Source organism: Pelodiscus sinensis, chromosome 5, assembly GCF_049634645.1.
Source record: "Pelodiscus sinensis isolate JC-2024 chromosome 5, ASM4963464v1, whole genome shotgun sequence".
Lineage (NCBI taxonomy): Eukaryota > Metazoa > Chordata > Testudines > Trionychidae > Pelodiscus > Pelodiscus sinensis.
Genome location: NC_134715.1, coordinates 62,672,187 through 62,699,902, shown reverse-complemented (window position 1 = coordinate 62,699,902; position 27,716 = coordinate 62,672,187). Strand labels below are relative to the sequence as shown.

The following is a 27,716-nucleotide window of genomic DNA, read 5'->3' as shown; positions in this document are numbered from 1 at the left end:
TCTTCAGCATTTGTGAAGTTTGCTCTGGAGCATATGCTATAAGGCAACATTACAGCCTGTTTGTGTCTGACTCTTGCTTTTCCCTTCCTAGACAAACAGTGCAAAGTCCATGTTCTTGGGACACAGCCAGTGTTCCCTCTAAGCTGCGCTGGCAGCACAACTTCACAGGTGATTCATCAGGTCTGCCCTGTCAGAGGCTCAGAGGGAACACTGAACACAGCAGTTGTCTAAGTCCCCATATGTGGCCTCTGCTCCAGTATGCTACTCTGAGCAGAAATACTGCATGGTTTCTGTGCTGTGTAGGCTAATCTGCAACCTCTCTGCCCAAAGATAATTTATTCTGAGTGTAATGAATTTAATTACTGTTAACAAAAAAAAGGACCAGATCCTCATGTGATGTAAAGCAGTCTTGCAACAGTGATTTTGCAACAGAGCTGTGCTGATGTTCACTGCCTCACCATCTAGCCACTGATCTATAAGTCCATTACATCATCCTTAACTTTTGCTGCCCAAAAGTGAAAAGAAGCAGAGAATCAACTCTTACCAGTTTCCTTAGTGCTGAAATTTTTCAATTACATGCAAACTTGTGCCATTTTTATAAACAATAGTAATAAGAACATGAAAATAACATTCCAGGAAAACAATAGTTGCAATATTTCCATGCAAGTTGTTTTAACTAATTTTAACAGGCTGTTAGTCTAGATTTTGTAATTTCTCACTGATGGTGAAAACATGGAATTAACTATGGAAGATAATAGGGATTGGTTAAAAAATAATTGCCTAAACTTCCCTTACGTATTTATCTACCACAGCAGGAGATTGGGGCAACGTAAGAGCATTACTAGACATGCTCCTTCCTCTAATGACACCTTCTTTGGTAGCAGTACTTCTTTTGCACTCGCATGGCCCACTGGAGTCTGGTTATGTTGACTATCAGCTAGAATCTGCCAAACATGGCATAAAGTGCTGTTTTGTTTTTGTTGTTTGTAAAAGCAGTGTGGCTAATTAAAATCTTCCAGCCTTGTTTCTGTGTGGGAAACTAAGGTTCAGATTCTGATAATCATACTAACAACATCTTGGTCTCTTACTCTTAATTACTTCAGTGGACCACTTGATGGCATAAGGATCTATTTAGGATGACAAACAGTTTTCATATCTGGCGCACAGTCTGCATGCCACCCACCTACTACTTCCCTTGTAATTGCACATCCTATCCTGTACTCTTTTTGTATAGTGTTTTAACTCCAGATGAAAATATATTTCCGTGAGATGTGAAGCAATTCTTGTGTATCTGTATGACTGCATAGAACTTCAGAAAGTGCGGGACCTTCTCGCTAAAATATACTATAAATGCAAGTCAACATTATCTTTTCAAGAAGTGTTTAGTTAGGAAATTGCTTTAAAAACCATAGGGTGGCTTTTAAAAATGAAATACTTTAATATTTACAATATTATTTTTTGAGTTTGTGAACAAATACTGTACTTAGTGAGAAAGCAAAGTTGGACCAAAGTTGTGATTTGGGATAGAGCATCAGCTCTGTACCCCACAACAGCACACATTGCAAAGATGTCATAAAAGGGTTCCTCTTCTTAATGGGATAGCCAATGAAAGAGTAAAAATCCCATCCTAAAATCTGTCATTTACTTTTCAGGAAAAAGAGAAGGATGGGGATGTATTTTAGATGTAGTAAAGCAACTAACCTGTACCTATAAAAGGTATCAGCCTTGATTTAGACCTGCCCTTCTGTTATAGAATAAGCTGCTAGTTAATAAACTAACTAGGTTGGAGCAGTGGTGAGAGATGTGGTCAGGCTTATTAAGAACTGCTTGTTTGACCCTGTAAGCTCTTTTTCTGGCTGAGAGAGACACATGGATGGATTTAAGTAGATTACTGGTTAACTTAGAAATCTCTCATTTGGATCTCAATACAGATTCTTTAAAAAGAAGCATTAGTAGAATGGTATCAAAGGTGAAGTTACAATTTTTTGTACTAAATAAAACAGATGTGGACTTTCAAATTCCTGACACAAATAATAAAGTTTTGCTGTTGCTTTAAGAAAGAGTTGAATGACTATCATGACCAAGCAGACCTCTATTCAGAGCTTTCTAATCCTATAGATTTTTTTTTTTTAAGAGAAGGAAGATTTGTCTAGAGACTTAAAACTTTTAACAGGCTAATAAGACATTTCTTAACTTTGGACAACAGTATTACCTATTGTGAATAAACGAAGCTCAACTGTATGGTATACAGTGTTACTTTTCTCGGAATGCCATTACAGTACTTTGATCAATATATAGAATTGTTTGAACTCTGCTTTGCTTAAACGCCAGTATTTTTCTAGTTTGTTCCAAGTTCAGAAAAGATCTCCCTTTGTTGTTAGAGTTGCAAGGTAAAAGTTTTTCAAACTAACTTTAAAATATCAAATATATGAAGTGGATGCAAATAAGTGGAAAAATCAAAGGAATTAATAGGAAAATAGGTAAGTGCACATAGATTTAATGTGTAGTTAGTCTAAATGGGTATGTTTAGACTACATGCCTCTGTTGGCAGAGGCATGTAAAATAGGTTACCCAACATAGTCAATGAAGCGGGGATTTAAATATCCCCGGCTTCATTAAAATAAAAATGGCCACCATGCTGTGCTGGCTCAGCTGATTGCCAGCACAGCGCGCGATTCAAGACGCGGATCGGTTGACAAGGGACGCCTTTGTCGACTGCTCCTGTAAACGTCGTTTTACGAGGCATAAGGTAGTGGTAGACAAAGGCATTCCCTGTCGACTGATCTGCGTCTTGACTTGCGCGCTGTGCCACAATCAGCTGAGCCGGCACAGTGCGACGGTAATTTTTATTTTAATGAAGCCGGGGATATTTAAATCCCCGCTTCATTGACTATGTTGGGTAGCCTATTTTACACGTCTCTGTCAGCAGAGGCATGTAGTCGAGACATACCCAATATGTCTCCCCTGCATTCTGGTATATTTTGTGCAGTTTCCACAGAAGGGTGTAACACATATGTCTTCCAGTAGGGCTGCTCATTCATCTTCACGTTATTACAGTTTTATGCCAGTGAAACTAGATTCAAATCACTGGTGCACAACTGGAGTAGAGCAATGGTGGATCACACCTTAACTTTTATTTTTGGTTCCTTTCCCATAGGGTATTTTAGTTCAGTGACATGAGAGAGAGAGAGAGTTAACTCAGTAAAGAAAAAGTAGATTAATAGTGTTTAGAGAATCTTTTTCACAAAATTGTAAATAATGTGAAAAACAGCATACTAGAGCTGGGTGACTCCAATAGGCATACATATACTGCTTTATTGATGTGAGTAGAAACTCAACTACTTGTTTCCGGATATATTTAAAAACTTGAAATACAAGCTGCTCTCATAATATTTAATTTGTAAATTGCCCAAATGGGTGCTTGTTTTCTCTAGATTTTTCCCTATTACTCCCATTACTACATTATCCAAGCAATGCTTAGAATATGATTTGCTCTGTTCTAGGCTAGTTCTTACCTTCAGTTTTTTAAGAATGTGTTTAGAAATAAATATATCCAACAAAGCACTCTTAAGAGGGAGAAATTTTGAAAAACAGCTTCGCTTTTCGTACTCTTTTGTATAATATGGCCCTTGAGAGCTGCTTCTGTTGCTTTATAGTTTAAAGGGGGGTGGAGGGGAGGAGAGAAGAAAGAAACCTTTCACTGGATTTTGTTTCTGGAACCTGAGAGGAGCAGCAGCTATTGGGTGTGGTAAACTCATGCAAATTACCTTTCCGAAACTGTCATGTATGCTCTGCTCTGTGCCTTTAATTTATCCTGCTGAGCTAGCTTCTTCTGGTACTATATCAGAGAAAGGAGAATATGGGAAAGGGTTAATTTCTTACTACCAACCACTGAAAGGCACATTTGCAATTGCTCCCAGTCTTGTCTTTCTTTTACACCTCATTCGCTCACTGCTGCTCTTCATTTCAAGGCAGATCCTTTGACCTAAGCAGATTATTGTGGACGCATGAAGGACACAGCAAGCTATCCCTGCTTTTCGAGGAGGAGATTTGGCTCCAAAATAGGACACTAAGCCTTTCAGACTTATGCTTATTTACCTAGTCTGCTGGATGCAGTGTCTCTGGGTGCTTAGTGGACTCTTGTGGAATCAGCCAGGAAACAAAAGCAGAAGTGGCAGCCGCTGCAAATGTGGGAGTCTGTGCCATTAAAGGGAAGCAGTTGCTAATAAGGGCCTGTGAGACTTAGGTTTCCTTGGTTTCCATGACAGTTATTAGGTAGCATAGAAATTGAATTGTCTCCCACAATGCTCTAGGGGGAAGCGAGGGGTGCTCCAGTAACAAGGCAGAGTAGTTATTACTTGTGGTAATTCTTCTGTCTGAGACTACAAAACTCTCTGGATTATTACATCGTGCAATTTTTTTTCTTTCCCAAATGTGTTTTGCTTTACTTTTTTGATGGAAGACTCTGGCTTGTGCTACAGTATCTCAAATAATGTTTTCCCCCTTTTTATTTAGAAACTGAGCTTGGCAAAAGCCAGGATATGAACAATTATACAGATGGGCTGCTCAGGGGGAGTGAAGATATAAGGCATCCAATCAGGTATTGGCAACCTGCAGCACTGTCAAAATGCCCCTCCAACAGATTTCTGTAGTCCCAGCGCGGGAGACTGCCAGCAATGGGAGAAGTTCAGTGGGCAGAAACAAAGAGAAGAGCAAGCAAGTCCAGGTAAGAGGAAGATTTTGATTTGATACCATAGGAAAAGCCAATCCATGCTAGCTAGCATTGCTGTCTGCTCAACAGGATGTACTGTGCTATAGCTTTGGGCCAGCACTACACATGGTCACAGCATGCGTTAGTGGACTTAAACGGAATTCCTGTAACAAATATTATACTAAAATGCATCTCTGAACTATGGTGGGGGGTGGTGGTGGAAGGATTACAAATATTTAGAGATTATTATTGAAAAAGGAAGGTTGCAAATTTCAGGTCCAGTAGAATGTTAAACTCATGAGCTATATAGCCCACTAGTACTGAAATACGATGAATATTATTCCATGTAGATGTTCAGATTTTCAGACACTAAGGCAGTTTGAATATCTTAGTTTCTTGTTCATAGTTCTTGGTCAAAAGAGAATAGCTCTTTAAGGGAATACATAATAAATAGGTTAATGCTAAAGACTGTCTCACTAATAAGCATGTATTGTCTCTATATTAAATATAGGCACAAATTCTACAGCCTACAGACTAGTATAAATTTTCATTAACAATGCATCCATTGTCCCCTGCCTTTCATGAAAAATATTAAAAAGCCACAAATATTTTTCTACCAGTATTAATAATCAGATTTACATAAAAATGTAAACATCTACACACATTGTTTCTAAGTTTTGAAAACTGTTCTTGGGTAGGCAGCTGAGATTCCAGTTTAAAATGCTTATCTGTAGTAGGTGATACCTTCTCAGCCTCGCTTTGTTTTGAAAGGTATCAGAAATACATGCTGTAGCAGCTAAATCTGTCCAGCACCCATAAACAATTTATGCTTGGTATATATTCCCTATTAAACTTTAACAAACAGTTTTTTCTGTTCTGGATGTTAATCTTTCTATTGGGGGGGAAAAAGGATGGTTCTGGATAAAACAAATGAGAATATTTTAATGATTCACTGGGAGAGAAGTAATAAAGTACATTGAATTTCCAAAGAGAAGTGGTGTTTATACCTCCTATTTAAAATAACATTAGTATGAATGAGTTATTAAGAAATCATTTTAGAAACCAACAAATGACTGATGTTTCTAGTGTTGTTGTGTGATGTTGGAAAATACTGGTTGATTGATTTTAGACTGAGAAACTCTTTTGGTCTGGTAATTGGCTTAGGACAAACGCTGTAGTCATTCTCTGATTTTTCAGCTAAAAATATCCTTGACAATGTCCTTTTCTAGAAATGGAAAATGTTTTTTTTCTAAATGCACTATACTAATCAGTGTTTATCAGCCTAGATAATGCTGAGAGTTTTGTGCATTTAGAACAAACTTTAAATTTGTTCATAATGCTGATAAAGATTAAAGTGGAAAGTATTCAAATTAAGATTTTATATATGAAAATTTAAAATGTAAAATGATACCTAGAATAAAGTGGCTTTCTCTAATTTTTGATTTAAATTATTTTTGACAAGAGTAACACATTTGTTGAACGTTCATACAGAGTTCATTAGAACCTGTAGAATTGTCTTGCGCTCCACTGTGGGATTTTTTTTTTCCTGTGAGGGCTTTATTGAATACCTTTTGAGTATAAGCATTTACAGGTTTTTCATGCAGATGTATAGTTGGGAAGAGCAAATGAGTTTGCAGTTAATCTCATAAAAGTTCAATTAATTTTTTGCTTCTTTTTTTTTAAATGTGTCTGTGGCAAAGTATTAGTTAAAATGCATATGCAAAACTGCCCTCTGCTGGACAGCACGTCTGATTTGCTCTGCTGTATGTCCCATAGTTGCAAGCAATTTACACAGGATAAAGAACCTAGTACTACTAACAGCTAATGGAGCTGCTCCTTTAGATCAAGTGGTAGGGATATCTTTCCAGAGCAGAAGGCTCTTGAGCAGGCTTTTCAAATGGTTCAGCTAAAACCCTCAGCTTATCTTAAAGGTATGCTTGGTTTGGGTACAACTTAAAAGATGATTTACATTTCTCCTTCCCTCTCCCCCCACACCACAACACATGTTTTGTCCAGATTATCTAACTGTAGATTGTTGTAAGCCAGGGTGGGGAGCCTAAGGATCTGGCACCCAATCTCAGGGTTTCTCCCCCAGCTTTGGGGAGCCCTTTCTGTTGCTCTACCTTTGCCCCACCCCGCAGGGCTGGAGTACACAAAATCTATTAGCTTGGTTCTCTTCCCTCCAGGCTCTGGTGTGCAAAGGGAATGTGGGGAGTTGCTTTTGAGTCAGAGGACACATCAGTGAGGGCTGGGTGTGTGTGGTGTTTTTTTTGCTTCTTGCTTGCGTGTGGTTCCCAACTGATGTTTCTGTGGGTCAGTGGTCTCCAACCCAACAAAGGCTTCCCACCCCTATTGTAAGCCATGGTTAGCAGTAGCATTCTACATAAAATTTTATAACAAATAGGCATTTTGAGGAGTAATCTGGAGGGGGCAAAAATGACTTTGGTCCACTTCTGTTTTTCTGTTCCCATCTGGAAGCCACAGGCACTGGTAATGTTCCAAGAAGCAATTTGTAGCAGCCTGATGGCTTCCCAAAGGGACTATTTTGGCAGCCAGGGATTTTCAGAGGATGGTGGTGCCGCAGGGTATGTTTTTTGTCTTTTTTTTTAAACTGCTCTTTTTCTGAAAAATTTCAATTGCGTCCACACTGCTTCATGTTCTTTCGAAAGAAAATCAAAAGAACAGAGGTTTTTCGACATTGGTAAAACTCTTTCTACGAGGAAGAAGCCTTTTTTGGAAAGAGCTCTTTCTGAAAAAGGCATGTGTGGATAGGGAAGAGGGAGTTCTTTCGCAATAAGAGGAAAGAGGAAAAAGCACAGGTGCCCTAGTGATCGTTCCGCCCATAGTAATCACAGCTTACATGCAAGATAGCATCCATTCAGTCTGGACGCTATCTTGAAAAAGCAGTTCGCTTTTTTTGATGTGCTTTGGCAGTGTGGATGCTCTTTTGGAAGAAGTTTTTTTTTCAGAAGATATCTTCTGGAAAAGCTTCTTCAGAGAGAAGCTTGCAGTCTAGACATAGCCATAGTTGTGCCTTCTTTCCCGTTGCCAGTCCCACGTGCTTGTGGCATGGAGAGATGGATTATTACAGGAGCTACTACAGGTTGAATCTCTCTGATCTGGCAACATGTGGTCTTGAGGGTGATTTTAGTTAGCCAGATGTCTGCTTTTCATGGGTGTAGCCAAGCTTCTGTGGTCATGTAAAGTTTGTTCACAACCACCAGTCCTGATTCTCAGTGTTCTGTGCTGTTGTTGAGCTCTAATTTACCCCTAAGTGTTGGGAAGCGTACTTATTTCCTTATGCCAATACAGTAAAATTGTTTGTTATAAAGAGAGGTGATAAGCCTTGGTTAGGCATACACGTACATTTAGCCATACAGTCATATATTATTAAGCAGCATTGCATGCATTGTTGAGTTTATTAGCCTTACGAAATAAAAATAAAGAGACTCACTTGGTCCTGTGGCTTGGCAAATTCTCTGGTTCAGCATCCATCAGGGTGTTGGACTAGAGAGGTTCAATCTGTTAAATAGCTGTGCATTAAACTTCCTCAAGACAAGGAGAATCTTCCACTAGTTTTAAGTCAGCTTTACATTCAGGAATGCAGGACAACCTGTGAGACACACACACACAGTTCATCTGAACCAGTTTTATATCTCCTATTGTTCCTCCACCAACATGGTCTAAAGAAGGGTACTTATAAGTAACGAGGAATAAAGTGCTGGGCAATATTTCCAAAACTGCAAGCATGTTTTATATTCCATGGTTACATTTTTTTCACTATGTACATTTTTCTGAAAAGCTGGAGAACAAATAAATATTTTACCTTATGCCTGTTTGGGATTAAATCAAATTATTTCTGGATGTAATTCCACTGAGTCCAATGGAGTTGAAAGACAGATGAATTTTCTACTATATATTAAGGCCTGAAAGACCCATAATTATTAGAATTCTGGTTTATATGGATAATGTAAAATTTCTATGCACTCATTTCTAAAGTAACTATAAGAAAACAAAGACTCCTACAGTAAGCCATAACTTGTTGGTGCTGCATCCCACACGTGAATGGAGAAAATACTAGGGCCTGTATTTTTGAAATCTTCCACTTATGCTTTAGGTCACAGTGGCAAAAGTGAACTGTGAAAATGAGTTGAAGCTGTGACTCCTCAGCAGTCGTAAAAATCAGGGCCCCACTGTCTGAAGTTGAGAACCCTAAATTTGCCAACCTTTGAAAATGTAGGCTACAGTGCATTGAGACTGGCAGAATAGGCCTCATAATGATAGTGCTTTGTATAGTTGTGCTGGATTGCTGTTGGAATTCCTTTCCTGTGATGCCCAAGCTAAAGAAGTGCTATTAATGTATCTCCAAAAACCTGGGGTAGATGATAAAGAGATGCTTATGTTCCATTATGTCAGGGATGGTCAATGATATTTGAAGGGGGGCCTCAGGAGGAAGGGTTTTTAAATTGCAGTAGTTGAAATGGCTCGTGCCTCCCCTGAGCTCCCAGGCATCACGTTAGTGGGGGGAGGGGGGGCGGGCAGGCACGATCAGCAAGCCCTTTCAGATGCTGCTATTTAAAGGGTTCACTGCTCCTGGCTTCACTGCCAGCACACTTCTGTGAGCTGGGAAGCTAGAGCCCTTTTAACTGCTCCTATGGAAAAGGTTCACGCTTTCCCCATGACTGCCATTGCCTGACAACTGTCGGAAAGGCACGAGCCCTTTAAATAGAAACAGTTGAAAGGGCTTGCAGCTCCTGCACCTCTAGTGAAATGCCTGGGAGCTAGGAAGGCTCTCGTGCCTTCTCTGCAGCTGTCAGTCAATGGCAGTCACATGGAAGGCATGAGCCCTCTAAATAGAAGCAGTTGAAATGGCTCACCATGTCCCAGGCTTCCTGGGGTTAAAGGCTGGGGCCAGGAAATGCTGTGTGGACTGGATCAAAGAGCTAGGAAGGCTGGATCTGGCCTACTGACAGACTTTGGCCCACCCCTACCTTCTGATAAGTGCTATTGACTAACCAAATGCCTGTGTAATGCTGACAGGTGGAACTGATCAAGGGACCTCTGGGGCTTAGTGCATGACTTAAAAGCCAACTGACTTTCAGCTAGGGTGGGGTAGATCCTGGGCTGCCCTGATATTTAGAAGTGATCTTGGGTGTAAAAAAGTTGGAGACCACTGCCCTGGATGAAGCTTTGCATTGCATTTCCCTCTGGAGGTTAATAGTGAAGGAAGAATAAACTTTCCTTCCTCCCGACCAATTTGAATTCTAGGATCGTTGCTCTACAGCACTGATTACAACCCACATACTGTAGGAACATCAGCATTTCTTTGTATAAGTGCCATATCTTTTCTATGGTTTATCATGGAATATACCAGCATGTCATTCTATGATGCAAAGGGGATATTGAGTCCCCTTTTGTATCGCATCAATACTGCTCTCTCCTCTCTAATGTATAATCTCAAATACAGCAGCCTGCTGACACATCTGCAGTTTTTTAGCCCTTTCACATTAGCAGGGGCAGAACTTGGCCCACAGGAAGCCTGAGACAGTATGGTATTTTAATTTGAACATGTTATATTTTCAATAACATCTGTATCTATATTGTAAAACAGAAGTGTATTCTAATAAATCTGTTATGTATTTTGCTTAATAACGTGCAGTTTTATGGAATGTATTGCATCAGCTTAATGTAAAGAGCATACACTATTTTTCTAAGCAGATCTTTTTTCAAGTGAGAAATCAAGCTGACATTTAATGGTGATTACAAATGCCAACTTAGAGTAACTAATATTTATATAAAGTATCTAACCTAGGGTAACTGCTAACATTTACTTTAAAACTCATAAATAGATTAGAAGTTATTGACATACTTTGCAACAGAAATTCTGGTAGCTGAATGTTCCTGATGGACATAAATTGGATTCCCTTTACATAAGCTGCAATTATTCAAATAAAAGAGTAAGATTCCTTTTAGAAACACAGTACTGTTGTAAAGCTCCATACTAAAGAAAATGTTGTGGCCCTGTGCATCTTCACAGGTTTCTCGTTGTTAATTAGGGACTACATACAGAACTATTTGGTACCTGAAATTTGTCAGATTATAGTATTCATGAAAACAGGTGCAAGTAGTAAAAAGGTCACATACATACATGCAGAAAATATGCCACATTTTTCTGTCAAGTTACAAAATTAGAATAGATATTTAAATGTAATTTTTAAGATGAAGATCTACATGGTTTTACTTGCTTATTAAAATAGCTATTACTCTTCATTACATGATTACTAACGGAGAAAAATCAGAGAAGATGCTGATATGTGTAAGTCATAAATTGTGGATGCAATTTCAGTAGGTACTAATTAGGGATGTTAATGGGTGAGGCTTACCAACTATTTAACTGAATTGGGGCTGGAGCAACCCTCTTGCCCACTGCGGGCAGGTGGCTGCTCCAGTGTTGTGATTTGCACTGCCAGCAGGGGGCGCTTTAGCCTGGCTGGAGAAGCCCTCATTTGTGGTGGGGGGGAAGGAACATTCCAGCCTAGCTGCAGTGATACCCCCCCCTGCATATCCCCATTTAATCAGTTAAATGGTTGAACATTAAGTTTAACCAGTTAACTAATTAAATGGGATTTTACATCCCTACACCTAATAAAATATGAGGTAATAGCAGAATATCATGTTATGCCTCTCTGCTGGATAGAATCAGGCCTGTTTACTTATTGACAATTGTCACCTTCTAGTATGTGAATACAGAGGGGAAAAGCCCTAATAGCACTGGCTGTTAATGAAATTATTCCTCAGCTTAGATGGCACATGATTATGGGGGTGTTCAAGTTCTTAGATTCTCTTTCCAATGTTGGCAACTGTGTAATCTAACAGGCAACCTAGTTGCCTTTCAACGTTTATTGCCTGCTAATTCATAGAAATTACGGTAGTTACCAAAAGTATGGTTTTATTATCTTCATAGACCAGTTGGTCTAGGGTTACAAAATTACAAACACTTGAAGACAATGATTTTTATTTGAGTGAGGATAGAGCAAAGTATGGAAACATACTAACTAGGGTTGCAGAATATTTTTGTTAGCAACTGTAGGCAACACTGTTTCTTTTTAATCTGTAGGGAGCAAATGCTCCAGACTGCTATAAAGCATACTGTACTGCTGAAACTGCTATCTTATGGATAAGAGATAAAGCCAAAGCTCTAACATCTATTGTTATCTTATGGCATGTCTCATAAGAGGTGGGTAAGTAGCCCAATTTTCTTGGACAAATTCCAGTTTCAGTAAGTACATTGTTGCATTAAATTCCATCTGTAGCTTCAGTTATAACCAATCCTCCATTTCCTGGCCAAATTTTTATATTTTACGTAGCTAAATTACAGTCACTTCTTGTAATTAGTGATCCCTATGTATAGAGTGTAAATTAGTTTGTGAAGTACTTACGATTCTTAATCTGGATTTAAGGTGCTTTTAAACAGTAAATCCTTATTATTGAAACCATCTGACTCATGTCCGGCAGTCTGTTTTAGCATTGTGTTCTTCGGTAATGTGGACCTGGATGTCAGCAAATTTCATGCATCTGAGAAAAGGAAACTACCGTCTTTTGTTCTAACCACTTTTTTACTCTTTGTTGCTGCTTGATATTCCTTTGAGTAGCAAGGAAATTGGTGATTGCTTGCTGTGCTTTTATTAGCTTCCTGTAGAACTGTAACAATTCCTCACTGGCTGCTTTGCCTGATAAGACTACATAAATGCTACTGGCTGCTGAGCATGACTGTCAGACTTCTTTTGAAAAGGAGATGATAGCAGCACATTTCTCCAATGAGTTACCATGTATTGGTGTGTGTCAAATAAGCTATTGATTTTAAAATTGCGTTTCTCACTGATAAACAATTTGAAGCTTTAGATCCCATATCTCACTAGCCACCTTCTTTCTCTGTGTGCATAGTCAGAGCTTTAAATCTGCTGAGGCATATTTCTTGTTAGTTTTAGAGTTTACCTGCAAGCCTTGTGGAGAGACTGTAGTTATAATTCCCGGTAGCTCTGGAATGCCCAGTAGCACTCAAAGTGGGTTTGGTCAGTCTGAGTTGAAAAATTTATGAAGAAGGCCTTACTTTGGATTTACTTTCATTTAGATTCCAGTTCAACATTTGTCTGAGATTTTAAAGGAGTTTTAAGGTCAAATGGTATATTTATGCTTAGTGGAGAGCACTTATTTTGGTGCTATGTTTGAATAACACTATAAATTGGTCAATGGTAAGAACAATAAAAGGAAAAGTTTGCCTGTCCAAATATGTACAGCAAATATTTGCTTTGCTGACAAATGGTGGAAGCTTTTCCTCCTCCTCATGATGTGATTCTCACTTCTGCATCTTCCAGAGTGCCACTTGTTCTTGTATGTGTCTGTCTCCTAGGCTGTAAGACACTTCAAACAAGAACTGATTCTGTTTTATGTACTAATAGAAGATTTATCTGGCATTGCTTGGATCCTTAACTCTCTCTTTTTTGGGGGGGGGGGGGAGAATAAAATGAAAACGTATATGCTTCATTTGAATATTTGCTCGGGGTGGGGATGTAGGGTTCAGTATGTAGGCTGCCCCAGGGAGAGCGGACTACATCAGCTCTCTCTCAGGCAGCAGTTTGGGTTCAAGTAAGAAGCACCTCTCCATGGCTGCTGCAGCTAGGGCTGGCACAGATGGGGGAAGGGTGCATGTCCCCCAGCTGCAGCTGATTTAGCTTGCTCTGCTCCCTGCTCTCCCCAGCTAGAGTGAGGAATGCAGCAAACTGTGCATTTCCCCTGGTTCCCTGAGAAAGGGAAACAGCCAGTAGAGTTCCCATATGAATCAGGTGGAGGATGCTTTAGTCCCCTTCCTCTCCCCCAGTTCTCCCTAAAGGGTACCAGGAGAGTGGGAGGTTCTGAAGGGGGGAGAGATCCCTGTCCAGCCTTTTTCACCTCCCTGGTGATTCTATGATTTTTTTTGTTTGGTTTTATGAGAAGCAATCCCATTCTGTGCACATCCAATTTTCCTGGCACAACCAGACCCCTACCTTGCATTGTTATGTTAAGAGGAAGCTGTACGCTGACTTTGGTAGTCCTAACTCTTACCATTTAGGAGGAGTGATTGAATTAACACTGCCAAACTCTATAAAGAAGCATTTTAAGTGTAAAAACCCTCCCCCTTTTCCTCCCTGAGTTACTTGGGAGCAGGTCATACTCACATGTGCGCATGGGCACCAGATGTTTTAAACCTAAAAAGAGATCCTGAGTACCCCAGTGGTGATGTTTGGTTGGGGATTTGCTATCCACTTCCCGCGGTGCCTCCACCTGGCTGGCCCTGTGCACACTTATGGTGTGCCTTGGGAGCCTAGAGGAATAAAATTAGTCCAGTAATAACCTGGAACTAACTCCAAGACAAGAGTTATAAATAAGATATATCTAATTAAATAAATTCGAATTAACCCACCTTTATTTAACAGTTTAAAGAACCCGGGTTTAACAGATTAAAAGTGAACAAAATCAGTTAAAGTACAAAGAAAGAAAGGAAACTTATCCATCTGGCATATACACTACCACCATTTATCCCACCCCAGTGTGCGCACTCCTTTGGATTCGGAGTCCCAGATGCTTTCATGGGTGCCCTTGAAGGTCTGCAGCTGGAGTGGAGACAGCACTGGGCAGGTTCTGTGTTAGTCCAAGCTGAGCAGTCAGCTGCAAAATCCCTCTGCCACTGGAGCAGGTCCTACCAAATGTCAGCAGCTCTGGTTCCCTGGGCAGATCACTCTGGCTCTCATTGCACCCAGAGTCAGTTCGTCTTTTTGCTCCATCCCAGGCAGCACTTTTGCAAACAGGCCAGTTACTCACAGCCGCTTCCTGTGTAGGCTTATGTAACCTCTTCCCAGCCATAGGCACAGCCAGGATCTCTCCCCTTCAGGGACAATCAAAAGCATCCCCCAAAGTAGCCTGCTAGATCCAAGCCCTAACAGTAACAGGCTCTAGCTGCAACACAACAGCTCCTGGCCTGGAAAAGGCTCCACACCAGTGGCCTGGCTCCTCTCTCCAAAAATGGAGCCTTGTCTAACTCTGTCTGCATAGCCTGAAGAGACACCGTTCCCCCTTTTTCGTCAAGGGCTCATGGGAGTTGTAGTCTCTAGGGCTAGATGGCAGCACAAAGGATCCTCCCAGTAAAAAAAGTCAGAGGCCCCTTTAATAAGGGGACTACATAAGAATTAGAGAAAAATATCTATAATCAAAAACATTGTTAGGCAAATTATTGATTGCATTTTATTACTTAACATAAGTAAATGGAAGGAAAAACACACTTTTTTGTGGTGTTGTCTTGGGCTTTATTTTCTCCATTGCAGAATCGGGTCTTAGTTTTTTACTGCTTTGCATGTTGTCATTTATAGCTATACAAGTGTGTGCAAAATACCATAATTTGATTCTGACACTTTGATTCTTTGTTGATGCTGACATAAGTTGTAAGTAGTGTTGAATCAGACCTTAAATCTGTTGCCTGAGGGAAACAGACTTTTCCATCTTAGTGTTTCTTATGGTTAGTTTACAATTCCTGAAAGACATCTTGAGTTCGCTCATCCGGGATACTTATTCTTAGAGAAGAAGAAATCTTTGAAGTAAACTTTCATTTCCATATAATGCAGTTTAGCACAGCAACATCTATTACTAATAATGGGAGGTAAGAGTCTAATCCAGTGGTTCCCAACCATTTGAAGCTGCTGGGCGCCACGGGCCATGGCCATTTGCCTGATGGGCGCTAGAGAGTGAGGACACTTGTGCACCCGGGGACGGGGCCATGCATATGCCACACCCCCATGAGCCATGTGGCCATGAGCGGGGGGCCTGCCCATTTGCAGTAAGCCTGGGGCCAGCATCCTCCAGAGCCGCGTGCCCACAGCCGGCACCCTCCCCATAGCTGCGTGGAGTGGGAAGGCCAATTTTCCACGCTCTTGGGGCTAGCACTCCCCACAGCCAGGGGCCAGGGCGGCCAATTCGTCGCACTCCCGGGGCCGGCGCTCCCCATAGCCGCGTGCTCGGGGCCAGTGGCCCCCATAGCCGTGCGCCCGGGGGCAGGGTGGCCAATTCACTGTGTGCCTGGGGACCAGAGTGCCCAATTCGCCGCGCGCCTGGGGCTGACGCTCTCCATGTGCTCAGGGCCGGCTCCGGCACCACACATATGCCATACGCCCTGAGCACTAGGCGGGTGCAAACAAATGCCCCCGCGGGCACTATGGCGCCTGCAGGCACTGTGTTGGGGACCACTGGTCTAATACAATTAGCATGAAACTGATATACTTGTGTGTCTATCAGATTCAATCATGTAAGCACAGATGTGTGGTATAAACACTTTTTTTTTCCCTCAGTGGAAGCTACCAATATCATGTGCACCTTCCTATCACTTAGCGGTGGTTGTGGGGTTTTTTTCCTGCTCTTTTTCCTGCTCTTTTATGAGGTTCCATTTATTGTAAACCTGCCAAATTCTACACACAAACATTTACTACTGTATGAATAATTTCAGCACGTTGGACAGCAATCAAGGTTTATCACAGTCAGCCTCCGCTTCCTTTACTCCTAATTTATTCTTATCTATACAATTTGAAAAATGGTATTTGAAAAATGTTAGCACATTTCATACTTGTATTTAGCATTTCAAGTATTTTTGCTGTTTTTGTTAAAAGCTAAATATTTAGTGTTTTCGCCTCATATTTCACAGTTACTGTTTTCCATGGGAAACAAAAGAGCTTGATGATCAGTGAGGAATGAGGAGGGAGAAAAAGGGAAGAGAGAAAAACGACCATATTTTAGTGATGATAGCAATGTTTTGCCAGAGATTACAAACTGGCAGAAACCTCCATTTTTAAATTAACAAAGTGGAAAATTGTTATTTTGGTGTTTTTTTTCTGAAAATGTTTCCCCTGTAAAAATGGGAATATTCTGCTTTGAAGTGATTGGGTCATTTTTTCTGATGAGGGTCAAGTTTTTCTTGCTAAATTTGTGTACATACTCATTTTGTGCACAAACATGCTTGTGCTCACACAAATAAGCCATTGTGGGCCTCAGTTTCTGTTTGCATTCAGAAAAGTATTGCATGTAGTGGTCACATGTAACATTGGAACCAGAATTTTTTTTACTTCTCATTTAAAGAATAGAGAATATCTCTTAAATCATTAGAGATTTTTAAAATGTAATAAATGTTTGAGGGAGTGTACTATACTTGGGCATTGAAAATGTATAACAGAGTATGGGAACATCTGCCCACTCGATCTTCTGGAGTTCGATTTAGCAGGTGTAGTATAGACCCACTAGAGGTAGATGGGACTTAAAGTGTGCTCCTGTCAGTGCCAGTACTACTACTCCTTGCAAGGAGCAAGGAAAGCTAATGACAGCATTTGCTCCCACTATGTGGATGGGCATTTAAGGTATGTTGATTCCAGCTATGTAATTTACATAGCTGGAGTTGCATCTTACTTTGATCTTCCCATGTAGTGTAGACCAGTCATAATTGTTAAGACTTGAAAATCTATTGTAGATGCTCATTGAACAGTACTGCAAACTGGTGGACATCCACCTAAATAAATATTATGCTGGCCGGATTAGAGAAGTTGAACCTGTAATGTAATCTGAAAACAAAAATTCTGCTAAATGCTTCAGTTTCTCCAAGTTCAGATAATCAGATGTATAATATTTAAACTAAAATTGATAATTCTATACAAGTTTTTCATATATTTTAACATTGTAGGAGTGAATATTTTTTTAAGAACTGGTGATATAGTATTCTGGGATTACAGAAGACATCATCAAAGCATTACAATGCAGCTCAAATTCCCACAATTAGTTTCCTTATTCTCAGAGTTGTGTTGACCTGAAAACAAACTTTAGATTTATAGTGACAAAGTAGTAGGTTTATGGATCTCTAGCACTTTTACTCATTAAAAACAAAACTGAAAAACAGGGTTCCTTACAATGAAAGGTTGTTGGATTGTACAGCATTGCTTTTGAGAATTACAGTTGCAGTGCTGCTGTCAACTTGCACAATTTTACCTAGAGTTGATACATTTTATGCTTTTCTTAAAGCTTGGTTTCTGGAGTCAATTGATCACACACAAATCTCAGCTTACATTATTTTACTTAAATAAGTAACTTTCTAGCCCTTCTGCTTATGAAGAAAAAAACTGAAAACATGAACCCACACATGTGTTGTAGAAATTTGTGAACAGTGAGATTCTCAATTAGGCTGATAAGAGTTAGCCTCATGAGTTCAGACCATAAGCATTAAAAGATTGGGCCAGAATTGCCAAGTGAGGGTGGAACACTCAAATTTTTGTCCACAAATACAGCAGAAATTGAGGGGACCAAGTAAGTTAATAAGATAAATGGTGGTTTACCTTTCATTCATTAAGGTCCTATATCGCCCCCCCCCCCCCCCACTCCCTTCAGCTGAGTGACACTATTAGAGTTTCCCTAGAAGTTATCAGTGCTACTGTTTAACAATCAGATTTTTAAAAGCAGAGTTCTATGCACATATAAATGGTGCGTGTCCTGTTATATACATGTCACACATCAGATGCTGCCTGGGCACAAATATGTGGATTTGAAAATCTGATTTATAGATTTTGAGACTGTCAAAGCTTGGAACGGGGGCTGTCATTACTATGTATGTATACAATGCCTAGTATAATGGGCCCCTGACTAGTTGGTCTTTCATCTGTCTCAGGATGATGTCTAGTGGAGAAAAAGTAATTTGTGATTTATAGGTTTTTCCACATTTGTGAGAAGGTGGTGACTTGCACAGGGCACAGCTGCTGGCTTTTCTCAGCTTCTTGAGCATGGCAATTTTTTCAAAACTGATTGAGGCTTGATGTATGATATGTCTTATATCTTTTTCCAGCTAACTACTCTTTTACCAGACAGCTCTTCACAATTTTTGGAGGGGAGAGGGGTCAATCCTTTAAGATAGATTTTCAGGGTGTCCTTGTAGCATTTCCTCTGTCCCCCTTGGATCCTCTGACCATGACTAAGTTGAGAGAAAAGAGGACGTGTTTGAAAAGAAGACTATCTGCCATCCTTACGCAGTGACCAGCCCAGTAAAACTGATGTTTCATAATCTTTGCCTTGGAACTGGTGATAGCTGTGGAGAGAGTGCTTACTTAATGTGATGTTCTTCTCATCTGATAGAGAAAATTTTCCTAAGATTGTACTATTGGCACTGTATCACTCCAGAGATGCTTTCAGTATATATCACATGGCTTGCACCCATAAAGAAGAGTGGGGATGGACACTGTATCATAGACCATGATTCTTAGTTTCTATTCCTAGGTCTCTATGAATCAAGACACAATGGAGCAACTTTTTGAACGAAATATTGCCACAATGGATCCAATGTTCTATCTTCACATCAAGATTAGCTATCTGGGAGAAGTGGCTACCAAGGTATGGGAAATGCTCAAGGTTTTCCAGGGGATCATCACTGATGACAATTTGTGGGAGAATGGAAGTACGTTGTGCTGGAGAACCTTAGTACGTGCAATGTTGAGGAAAAGCCCCATGCTGTGATAGGCTCTTCAAAGGAGATGTATGGTGGATTGTAAATTAGCCTCAGTGTGTGCGAGGATAGGACAGTTGTCAGCATTCTGAAAGTCAGGAATAACAGTCCTGTGACTTGCGTTTTAGAACGAAGAGGTTGCAGACAAAAGAGCTAGCCGTCCATGCAATGTGATAATCCCAGGTCCAGAAGAAAGGCAGACACAAATATAATATATATATATACACACACATATATAGAGTAGCCCAATGTCTGTGACTCTGTAACACTGAAACGCTGGCTGTTGCCTCCTGCCTTGGTGCTCAGCTGACTTCTGCACTGCTCAGCCGGGCTGCCACGCGGGTGCAAGCGGCTGTTTGGGGTCCACACTGCATGGGGAGCGCGGAACCCAAATGGCTGCTTGCGCTGCTTGCTTCTGCGTGACGGCCCAGCTGAGCGGCGCAGAAGTCAGCCGAGTAGCACAGCAGGAGGTGAAGGGGGTGGGGAGGTGACGTGCATGGCCGGGGGTGGGACCTGGACGAACGTGTGTCTCTTACGTCAGGAAAGGGCACCTGATTCAAAAGGAGGAAAGCGGAGCAGACACAGAGGAAAGCGGAGGACAGCAGAGAGAGAGAGACAGACGTAGCGGGAGGAGGAGAAGAGAAAGAGAGAGAGAGTCAGAGAGAGAGAGGTAGGAGGCAGAGGAGAGCTGAGGGGGGGAATGGAGGCAGGAGGAGGAGGGGGCGGGGAGAGAGAGAGAGAGAGACACCGACACCCCAGAGGCTTAGGAGAGAAGACAGACATGGAGGAGAGCCCGTCATAAGATGAGATTTTCGGGTCTAAGTGGCTAGTGAATCAAGATTATGGCAAGATAAATGGGGGAAAAAAAGGTTTGGGGCAATGACCTAGTCCTACTTAACACCAATATCAATGGTGAATGGTTCCATCTCCAGCTCATTACAGAGGACAATGGCAGTTATCTTGTCATGAAGTAACCTGAGAATGTGAATGAACATCAGCCATGGACATCTGAACTGAGAGAGCTCCTCCATAATGCTTGACATTAATGGAATCAAAGGCCTTAAGTAGGTTAATAAATGTCACGAACCATGTCTGGTTGAACCACAAATCTGAAGTCTCAGCTGCCACCACTGAGTCCATTTCTTGGTATCCAGGAGTAGAACCCCTTGCTGACCCTCGCTCTTCAGAAGTTTGGTGAGCTGTCAATCAGATTAGAAATACTAAATATTGGGCCCAAGTGGCATCCTTGGGGAGTTTTTCAAAAGTGGTAGAATAGCACTCCCGTGAAAATGTTATCGAATTCTTAGAATTAATGAGGTAATTTCACCCAATCTAAAGAATGCTGGTGTCTGTGTGCTGCTCGGTCAGCCTGCTGGACATGCAAGTTTCATTTCAATATTAGTTCCTATAAGTGTCAAAGGAAAGATGTCTACAGTGTTGTTTTGACTGGCACTGTAAAGGAAGCATTTTTGGAGGGTGGATTTCGTCCGTTGTTTATTGTAATAAAAAGTCTATGAGAATGTGAGGCTCATCTCTGAAACTAGATTCAGTTCAGATTTTCTTGTAAGCATGGACTTACACTCTGAAAACAGTTAAAAATAAACATAACAATGTCAAACATAGCTGATAAAATTCTTTGGAACAGGAAAGAATGCAGCTCATTAAGTGCTTAAAATATACTTTCATTTTTACATCATTTGCTGAGCAGATGGGAAATTGTTTGTAAGCATTTCTAAATGTCATTTCATTAGATTTCAATCATTTTGATTATGTATTTTTAATGATTGCATAGAATCTGTACCTACTTCCCATTATTATTTTTATGTAGAACTTCAAAATATTATCTAAAGTCTATAGGTTGTATTTCTAAGTTTTACGTGAATCAAAGTGTTAAACACAAGACTTGCCAGTGTGTTTCTTTCTAGATTCTTGGGCATGTTGGGGGGGGGGGGGGTGTTGTGGTTTTTGTTTTTTGTTTTTTGGTTTTGTTTTTTTTTTACATTTGGTATTAAAATATAGACATCCAAGTGCAAAACTCCATTTTGAGATTGTCAGGGATGTTCCCCACTCTGGCACTCTGAGTGCAGAAGGTGGAGGCTTGCAAAGACCTTAAATACCTTGCCTTTATAGGCTCTGATTACAAAAACAAAACTCCACAGAGCCAGAGAGTTACTGACTTTGGGGAGTAGCTGCCACTATCAAGTGATTTACCCTAAAAAAGGGGGGGGAACGCTTGAATGCCTGCTTCTTCCCTCCCCCGCCCCCCCCCCCCCCCCCCCCCGTTCCCCTCAGGGCACCTCAAGCTTGAAAAACAAGAGAAGAGAAAAACAAACTGAAGTCTCAGGTAGCTGGCCACTCGTCTCATGCAGGCACGCACGCACACACACCCACTCTCACCCCTGTTCCTTTCCAGGACACAAGAATCAAATCACCTTAAAGTGATTTTTTTATTAGCAAAACAAAAGATAAACTTGATAAAGCATACTTGATTGATAGGTGTTACAGAGCAACTAAGTAAAACAAATTAAAACCCAGAAATTCTCTGGGAACAACTCTTAGATAGTGAATGAGGGAGAGGAGGCATAGATTCACCAGAGCAGTTCAAACCAAACCGCACAAATAAAGAAAAATATTCTGATTGCGACTAGATACACTTTTTCCTCTATTCACAATACATGCTGATCTATACTTCCAGGTCAAGTTTACTCCCATGTCCAATATTTCTTAGAGGCATGATAATTCTGGTCCCAGTATCTGCTCTCTCTAGCTCTTAGAAAATCCCCAAGAGAAAAGCATCTGAAGGCATATATTTATATTTTAAATTTCAGCATTATATCCCATTGGTTCTTTGGCTCCCTGCCAACAACACCTTTCGCTATCTGAGTTTAACCCTTTAGGAGGCCAGTACTCCTCCTATCCATCACAGAGATGGACTATTGGATGAGGGTATTCTTATGCAACAACCTCTTGTGAAATGATCCTTTGAACAAAACAATGTGTGACTCAATATTTTTTCATTCAGGTTTAAGGAGGACTATTGAGATTTTACGCAATTGTAGTGTAAGAGTGATTTGTGTATCAATGTTTTTAGTCCTACTCTGTCATACTTTTCTTGCTTTTGAATAACTTTCTGATTTTATGATGGGTAGAGGGGGAGGTGAGGACGGATAGTGTTGACTTGTAACCTGCTCTTCAACCCAGCATTGACTTTAGAGGTCATGAGAAGGTGGGATGGATTTTATGCATCCTCACTTGTAGCTAAGTCCTGGCCTGAGATAAATACATGGACAGAGCCCCCATTTTCTGAAAGATAAAGTTTAGGAAGAATAAACATCTAAAGACAGATTTCGTGGTCTAGCTAAAAGGGAGGACTCAGGGAACTATTAACTATAAACAAGATAACAATTAACAAGATAAAGTACGAACACAGACTGTAGAGAGATGGTTAAAAGGTCAAGCCTGGACAGTGTACGGACAGAACATTGCTTTTTCCAAACCAAGATAATCCAAAAATGTCTTGTTCAATGTATAGTAAATGCAGTAAGATATTTAATGTGTATAAAGGGAGAGGGTTTCTTTGTAACTTTGGAGCTGGGATGTACCCTGCATCTACTTCCCTGGCATTTGAGCCTAATCAACTCAGTGAATCATTGCCATATATGAAATAAAGATATCTGAGTGAGTGACACAGTCTGGAATCAAACTGAATTCTTAGGAAGTCAAGTGGAAAAAGGTCCAGAGGGAATCCTATCATTAGGAAATCCATGGGAACTAGAATATGGTTGCATGACCCAGATATACAGAGTTTGAAGAGAGATTAGTTATGTGCATTTGAGATCTTTTATTACTTGTGGTAGGCAGGAGGAAGCAAGTCATGAACACATTTATGGATTGGTGACTTGTTTTGTCATTTTCAACTGATCCCATCATTTCTGGTTCATTATCAGTAACCAAAAATCTACTTTCAGCCCACACAGACTTCAGAGTTCATAAGCACTCATTTCAGTTCTCTCACTCCACATGCTTTCTTACCAATACAGAGATTCCAAGCCATACAGGATCGGCATAGTTTCTTCAAGTCCGACAGTGACAGTATTTTCCTGTTTATAACTGATGGGACACATGGCCGCCACGAATTATGTAGTGCATCATGCTCGCCTATATCATCACTGCCTTCAGCATTGGCTAGCATACATTTATATCCCATTGAAACATTGGGTTCACAAGTATGTCTCTCCTCCCCCAACCTATTAGCTTCCTTCACATGGTGCTCTACCCCACACAACTTGTTGGCAGGGGTACCTTTCCAACGCAAGCAACCATAGGTGCAGAATATGACCAACACATTGATGATTGGATGGGGAGTACATCTACATAAGAACAGCTATACTGGGTCAGACCAATGGTCCATCCAGCCCAGTATCCTGTCTGCTGACAGTGGCCAATACCAGATGCCCCGGAGGAAGGGAACACAACAGATAATCCTCACTTGATCCCTCCCTTGTCACCAGCTCTAGAGAAACAGAGGCTAGTCACACCGTTCCTGCCCATCTTGGCAAATAGCCATTGTTGGACCTAACTTCCATGCATCTATCTAGACCAGTGTTTCCCAATTTTATTTGGCCACAGAACCCTTTTAAACTTGAAAGAGTTTTGCAGAACTCCTAATAACAGTCTTTTATATATGGAGTTGAAAAAGTAGAGCACAAATAATGAGGATAATAAACAAGGTCATGAGATCAACAGAGTTTAATTGCAAATATTTAAAAACAAAAATCACATTTAATGTGTACATTTTTTTAAATCATAAAATGTTGTTGTAAAATAATTTTCTCGCAGAATCCTTAATTTCACTTCACGGAACCCGGAGGTTCTGCATAACACCATTTGGGAAACCTTGATCTAGACAGACATTTCACTCAGGGTCAATGGTCTGACCATGAAACAGCTCTACACATAAACCTTCTAGAACTTCAGGCAGTCACAAATGCCTGCAAGCACTTCTGAGCACAAACCACCAACCACACAGTGCAAATACTCACCAACAACATGACAACTATGTATTACATCATTGACAAGGTAGGGCGCGGTCTTACTCCCTGTGTGCGGAAGCAGTCCATCTATGAAACTGCTGTATCAGCAACAAGATAACTTACACTGCTTTGTATCTCCCAGACCTCAACAATACACCTTGAGCAGACATTTCACAATAGATCACAAATGAGAGATTGACCAGCAAGTACTCCAACCCATGTCTGGGAAATGGGGGTTTCCTCAGAGTGATCTATTTGCCTCCCACAACATCATCAGATGCCATGCGTATTGCTCCAGAGCAGACATAGGATGTGGATCGCTCAGTGAAACCTTTTTAATCACCTGGAATGCCCAGCTACATATGCCTTTCTGCCAATCCCACTGATTCCAAGAGTACTTAAAAAAAAAAAAAAAGAGGGGCTGTGCTTCAGTGATTCTCTTAGCCCCCTCCTGGTCAGGCAGACGTGGTTTCCTTATCTCTTCGACCCCCCCCCCCCCCAGTCCCTACCATGTCATCCAGATCTACTGACCCAGAATGAGGGGACCCTGCTGCACCCTCACTCTCAGACCTTACTTGTAAGCTTGGCTCCTTACAAGTTCCATGTAGCAGAAACACACTGTTCAGAGAGGGTAGAGGACATCCTGCTACGTAGTAGGTGGCTCACCACCCGCACTACTAACCTCCAGAAATGGATGAGGTTCTTGACCTGGTGCACAGAGAGGCATATTGACCCATTTTCAGCTCCACTGCATATGATTCTGGACTATAGCCTCGATTTGAAGCAGCCCAATTTATCCATAGCCTTTCTTAGACTCTATCTCACTGCTATCCATCCCTGAACTAAGAGATGTTCTATCTTTGCTCACCCTACCACCAGAGGGTTTCTCAAAGGCCTCCGTAACCTCATTCCACCACATAAACCTCCACCACTGTTATGGGACCTAGAGATGATCTTAGATAGTTTTACTCAACTTTCATTTGTGTGCCTGGTGACTTGTCCTTTGTCTCTGATGACCATGAAGGCAGTTTTTCTGCTTGCAGTAACATCTGCCCACAGAGTTACTGATTTCGTGGCTCATACAGCATCACCATCTTATACTATTTTTACCAAGGACCATGCTAGATTCTGCCCTCGCCCATTCTTTCTACCAAAGGTCTGTTCCAACTTTGATGTCAATGAACCAATTGTTCTCCTGACCTTGTATTCAAAGCCACATTTGTCCACACAGGAGGCTCTACTGCATACTTTGGACATTCGCAGGGCTCTTTCTTTTTACATACACTGCACTAGAACCTTCCAGACACATACTTCAAGACACCAATTTTGATAATAGCTGAGTGATGCAAAGGGATGTGGCTCTCTTCAGAATGGCTCTCCAACATTGTTTCATGTATTATACAATGTTATGCCTTATGAAACAGGATGCTCCCTGCTCCACCGAGAGTGCATTCTACTAAAATAGTATAGACATCCACAGCCTTCCTATGAGGTATTCCCCTTCAGGATTTCTGCGGCTCTGCTACATGGTCTTCAAATCATACCTTAATGAAGAACTACACTATTTTTCCACATATTTCTAATGATGCCACAGTAGTCGCCAGTGTGTTGTCCACTGCCAAAAAAGGTGACTCCAAAGCCTACCATCCTTATCTTACCTGATTACTGCTATACAGTTGCGAATGGTGGAGCACCCATGAGGACATCACTCAACGAAGAAAAGGAAGTTACCTTGTGCAGTAATGACAGTTCGAGATCCGTGTCCCTTTGGCTGCTCCATTACCCACAATCCTTCCCTCTTTGGTGGTTTCTTGCCTCCCTTTTTGAGATACTCTGGTGTACATGAGGAACTGAAGAGGGGAGTTGAGCTGTGCTCACGAAGCACAAGACGTGCATGGTGCACACGGTGCCTGGCATTCATGCACGGCTCAACCAGTTACTGCTACAGAAAATTCTGATCTGTGATGCTGGGATGACCTGACACTTACAATGAAGCACCCATGGGGTGATAACTCACCTTGTGCAGTAATGATGGTTCTTTGAGATGTACTTCCTTTTTTTTTTCAGTTTCATGTTTTTAAACTATTAGTATCCTATGCAACGTTTAATCACATTTCAGGTTTGTGCTTCTATGGTGTAATGTATGAAGTCCTAGTGTTCACTTAGCATTTATCCTTGGGCTTCACTAGTGCATTCCACTTAAAAAAAACAACATTGTTTTGTCTAAGCTGTTAATTGCTTTTCATTCTTGTAGTGTGTGTGTATATACATATAAACACACATTGCAATGAATAATGCACACTAGGTAGGGCTTAATGGTCCTTTGGCTTCACTGCTTAGTGGCAAATGTATGATTCATTATAGAATTTACTCCCATGACTACTCCAGTGGTTTTTAGTTTCCTAAATGCCTAAGTCCTCAAGGAGATTAATTTAGATATAAACATAGTTCAAGGCATGTGAAGAGAGTACCCAGGGAGTCATCTCCATTACTACTGAGGATAATTGGCTTTCTGTTCTAATAAATATTTAAATGTTTTGTCCCTCCATAACAAAAAGCTATCTTAACACTGAAATAACCTTAAATTATGTTTGTTGCCTCCAGGATTGACTGCTGTTGAAACTGCACGGCTCTTTTAAAAAATTCAGTAATATTTGTGATGCTCATCAATTGGAACATTTGAAAAAAATCTAGAGACAATGTAGTGTGGAATCCCGACTAAGCCTCTTCAATTTCTGGTTTCAGTCAGCAAAATTCTGTGAAATGTACATTTTTTGCTGAATATGACAGTATTGGAATATCTATATTGAGATGAATGTTAGATATACTTTGCATATTTTTCTAGTGAACGGTAGCCATTAATTTTAATTTTGTTCCCACTACCAAGTTTGCAATGCCATTTTCTAAGTCTAAAGAAATTGCCATAATTTTTGTTGGTTTCTTACACCTTTGTGTCTCACATCACATGTGTTGAATACTATATTTTAAAGATAGATTATTGAATTGTGACAGGAGTTAGGGGTTATCCTGACTAATGAACTAGCCCTCCTTGGACTTTGGGAAAACGGGAGTTCTGGATCGGAACTTTTCATCTTAGACCTATTTGTAATGTGGATTCATTTCAAATGACTCAACTTGTAGGGCTACCATTCTTGAGAAACTATTGAACTTCAGCTTGAACTTTTTGAATTGCAGTAGCTAGCCATTGTTGATAGAATTTCACATTTCCATTCTGAACAGCTTTTTTGAAGACAGTCTGTGATTCTAACTGCAGCTTCCCACCTTGAACTATGGGATGAAAAATGTTGGAAGCAATTTTCAACTGACGTTCATCTGCTCTTGTCTCTCTTGGCTGGGTGCAGCAGAAGTTTCCAGATGGTAAACTGTCTTCTGTAGGTGACTGTGCCAATTTAAGTTG

The 27,716-nt window shown here is 40.7% G+C and overlaps 1 protein-coding gene across 7 annotated transcripts in view; it reads left to right on the top strand.

Moving 5' to 3' along the window:
* MARCHF1 (membrane associated ring-CH-type finger 1) overlaps positions 1 to 27,716 on the top strand; it is a 711,901-nt gene that overhangs the window by 433,408 nt on the left and 250,777 nt on the right. For 3 of the 7 annotated variants that reach the window (XM_075930152.1, XM_075930153.1, XM_075930151.1), the window contains 2 exons: positions 4,516 to 4,726; positions 19,040 to 19,153. In XM_075930152.1, coding sequence (XP_075786267.1) covers positions 4,628 to 4,726; positions 19,040 to 19,153 — 213 coding nt within the window. In that variant the 5' untranslated portion in view covers positions 4,516 to 4,627. Of the gene's footprint in view, positions 1 to 4,515; positions 4,727 to 19,039; positions 19,154 to 27,716 lie in introns of those variants that run through there. The other 4 variants (XM_014574997.3, XM_075930154.1, XM_025186084.2 and 1 more) reach the window with 4 other exon arrangements.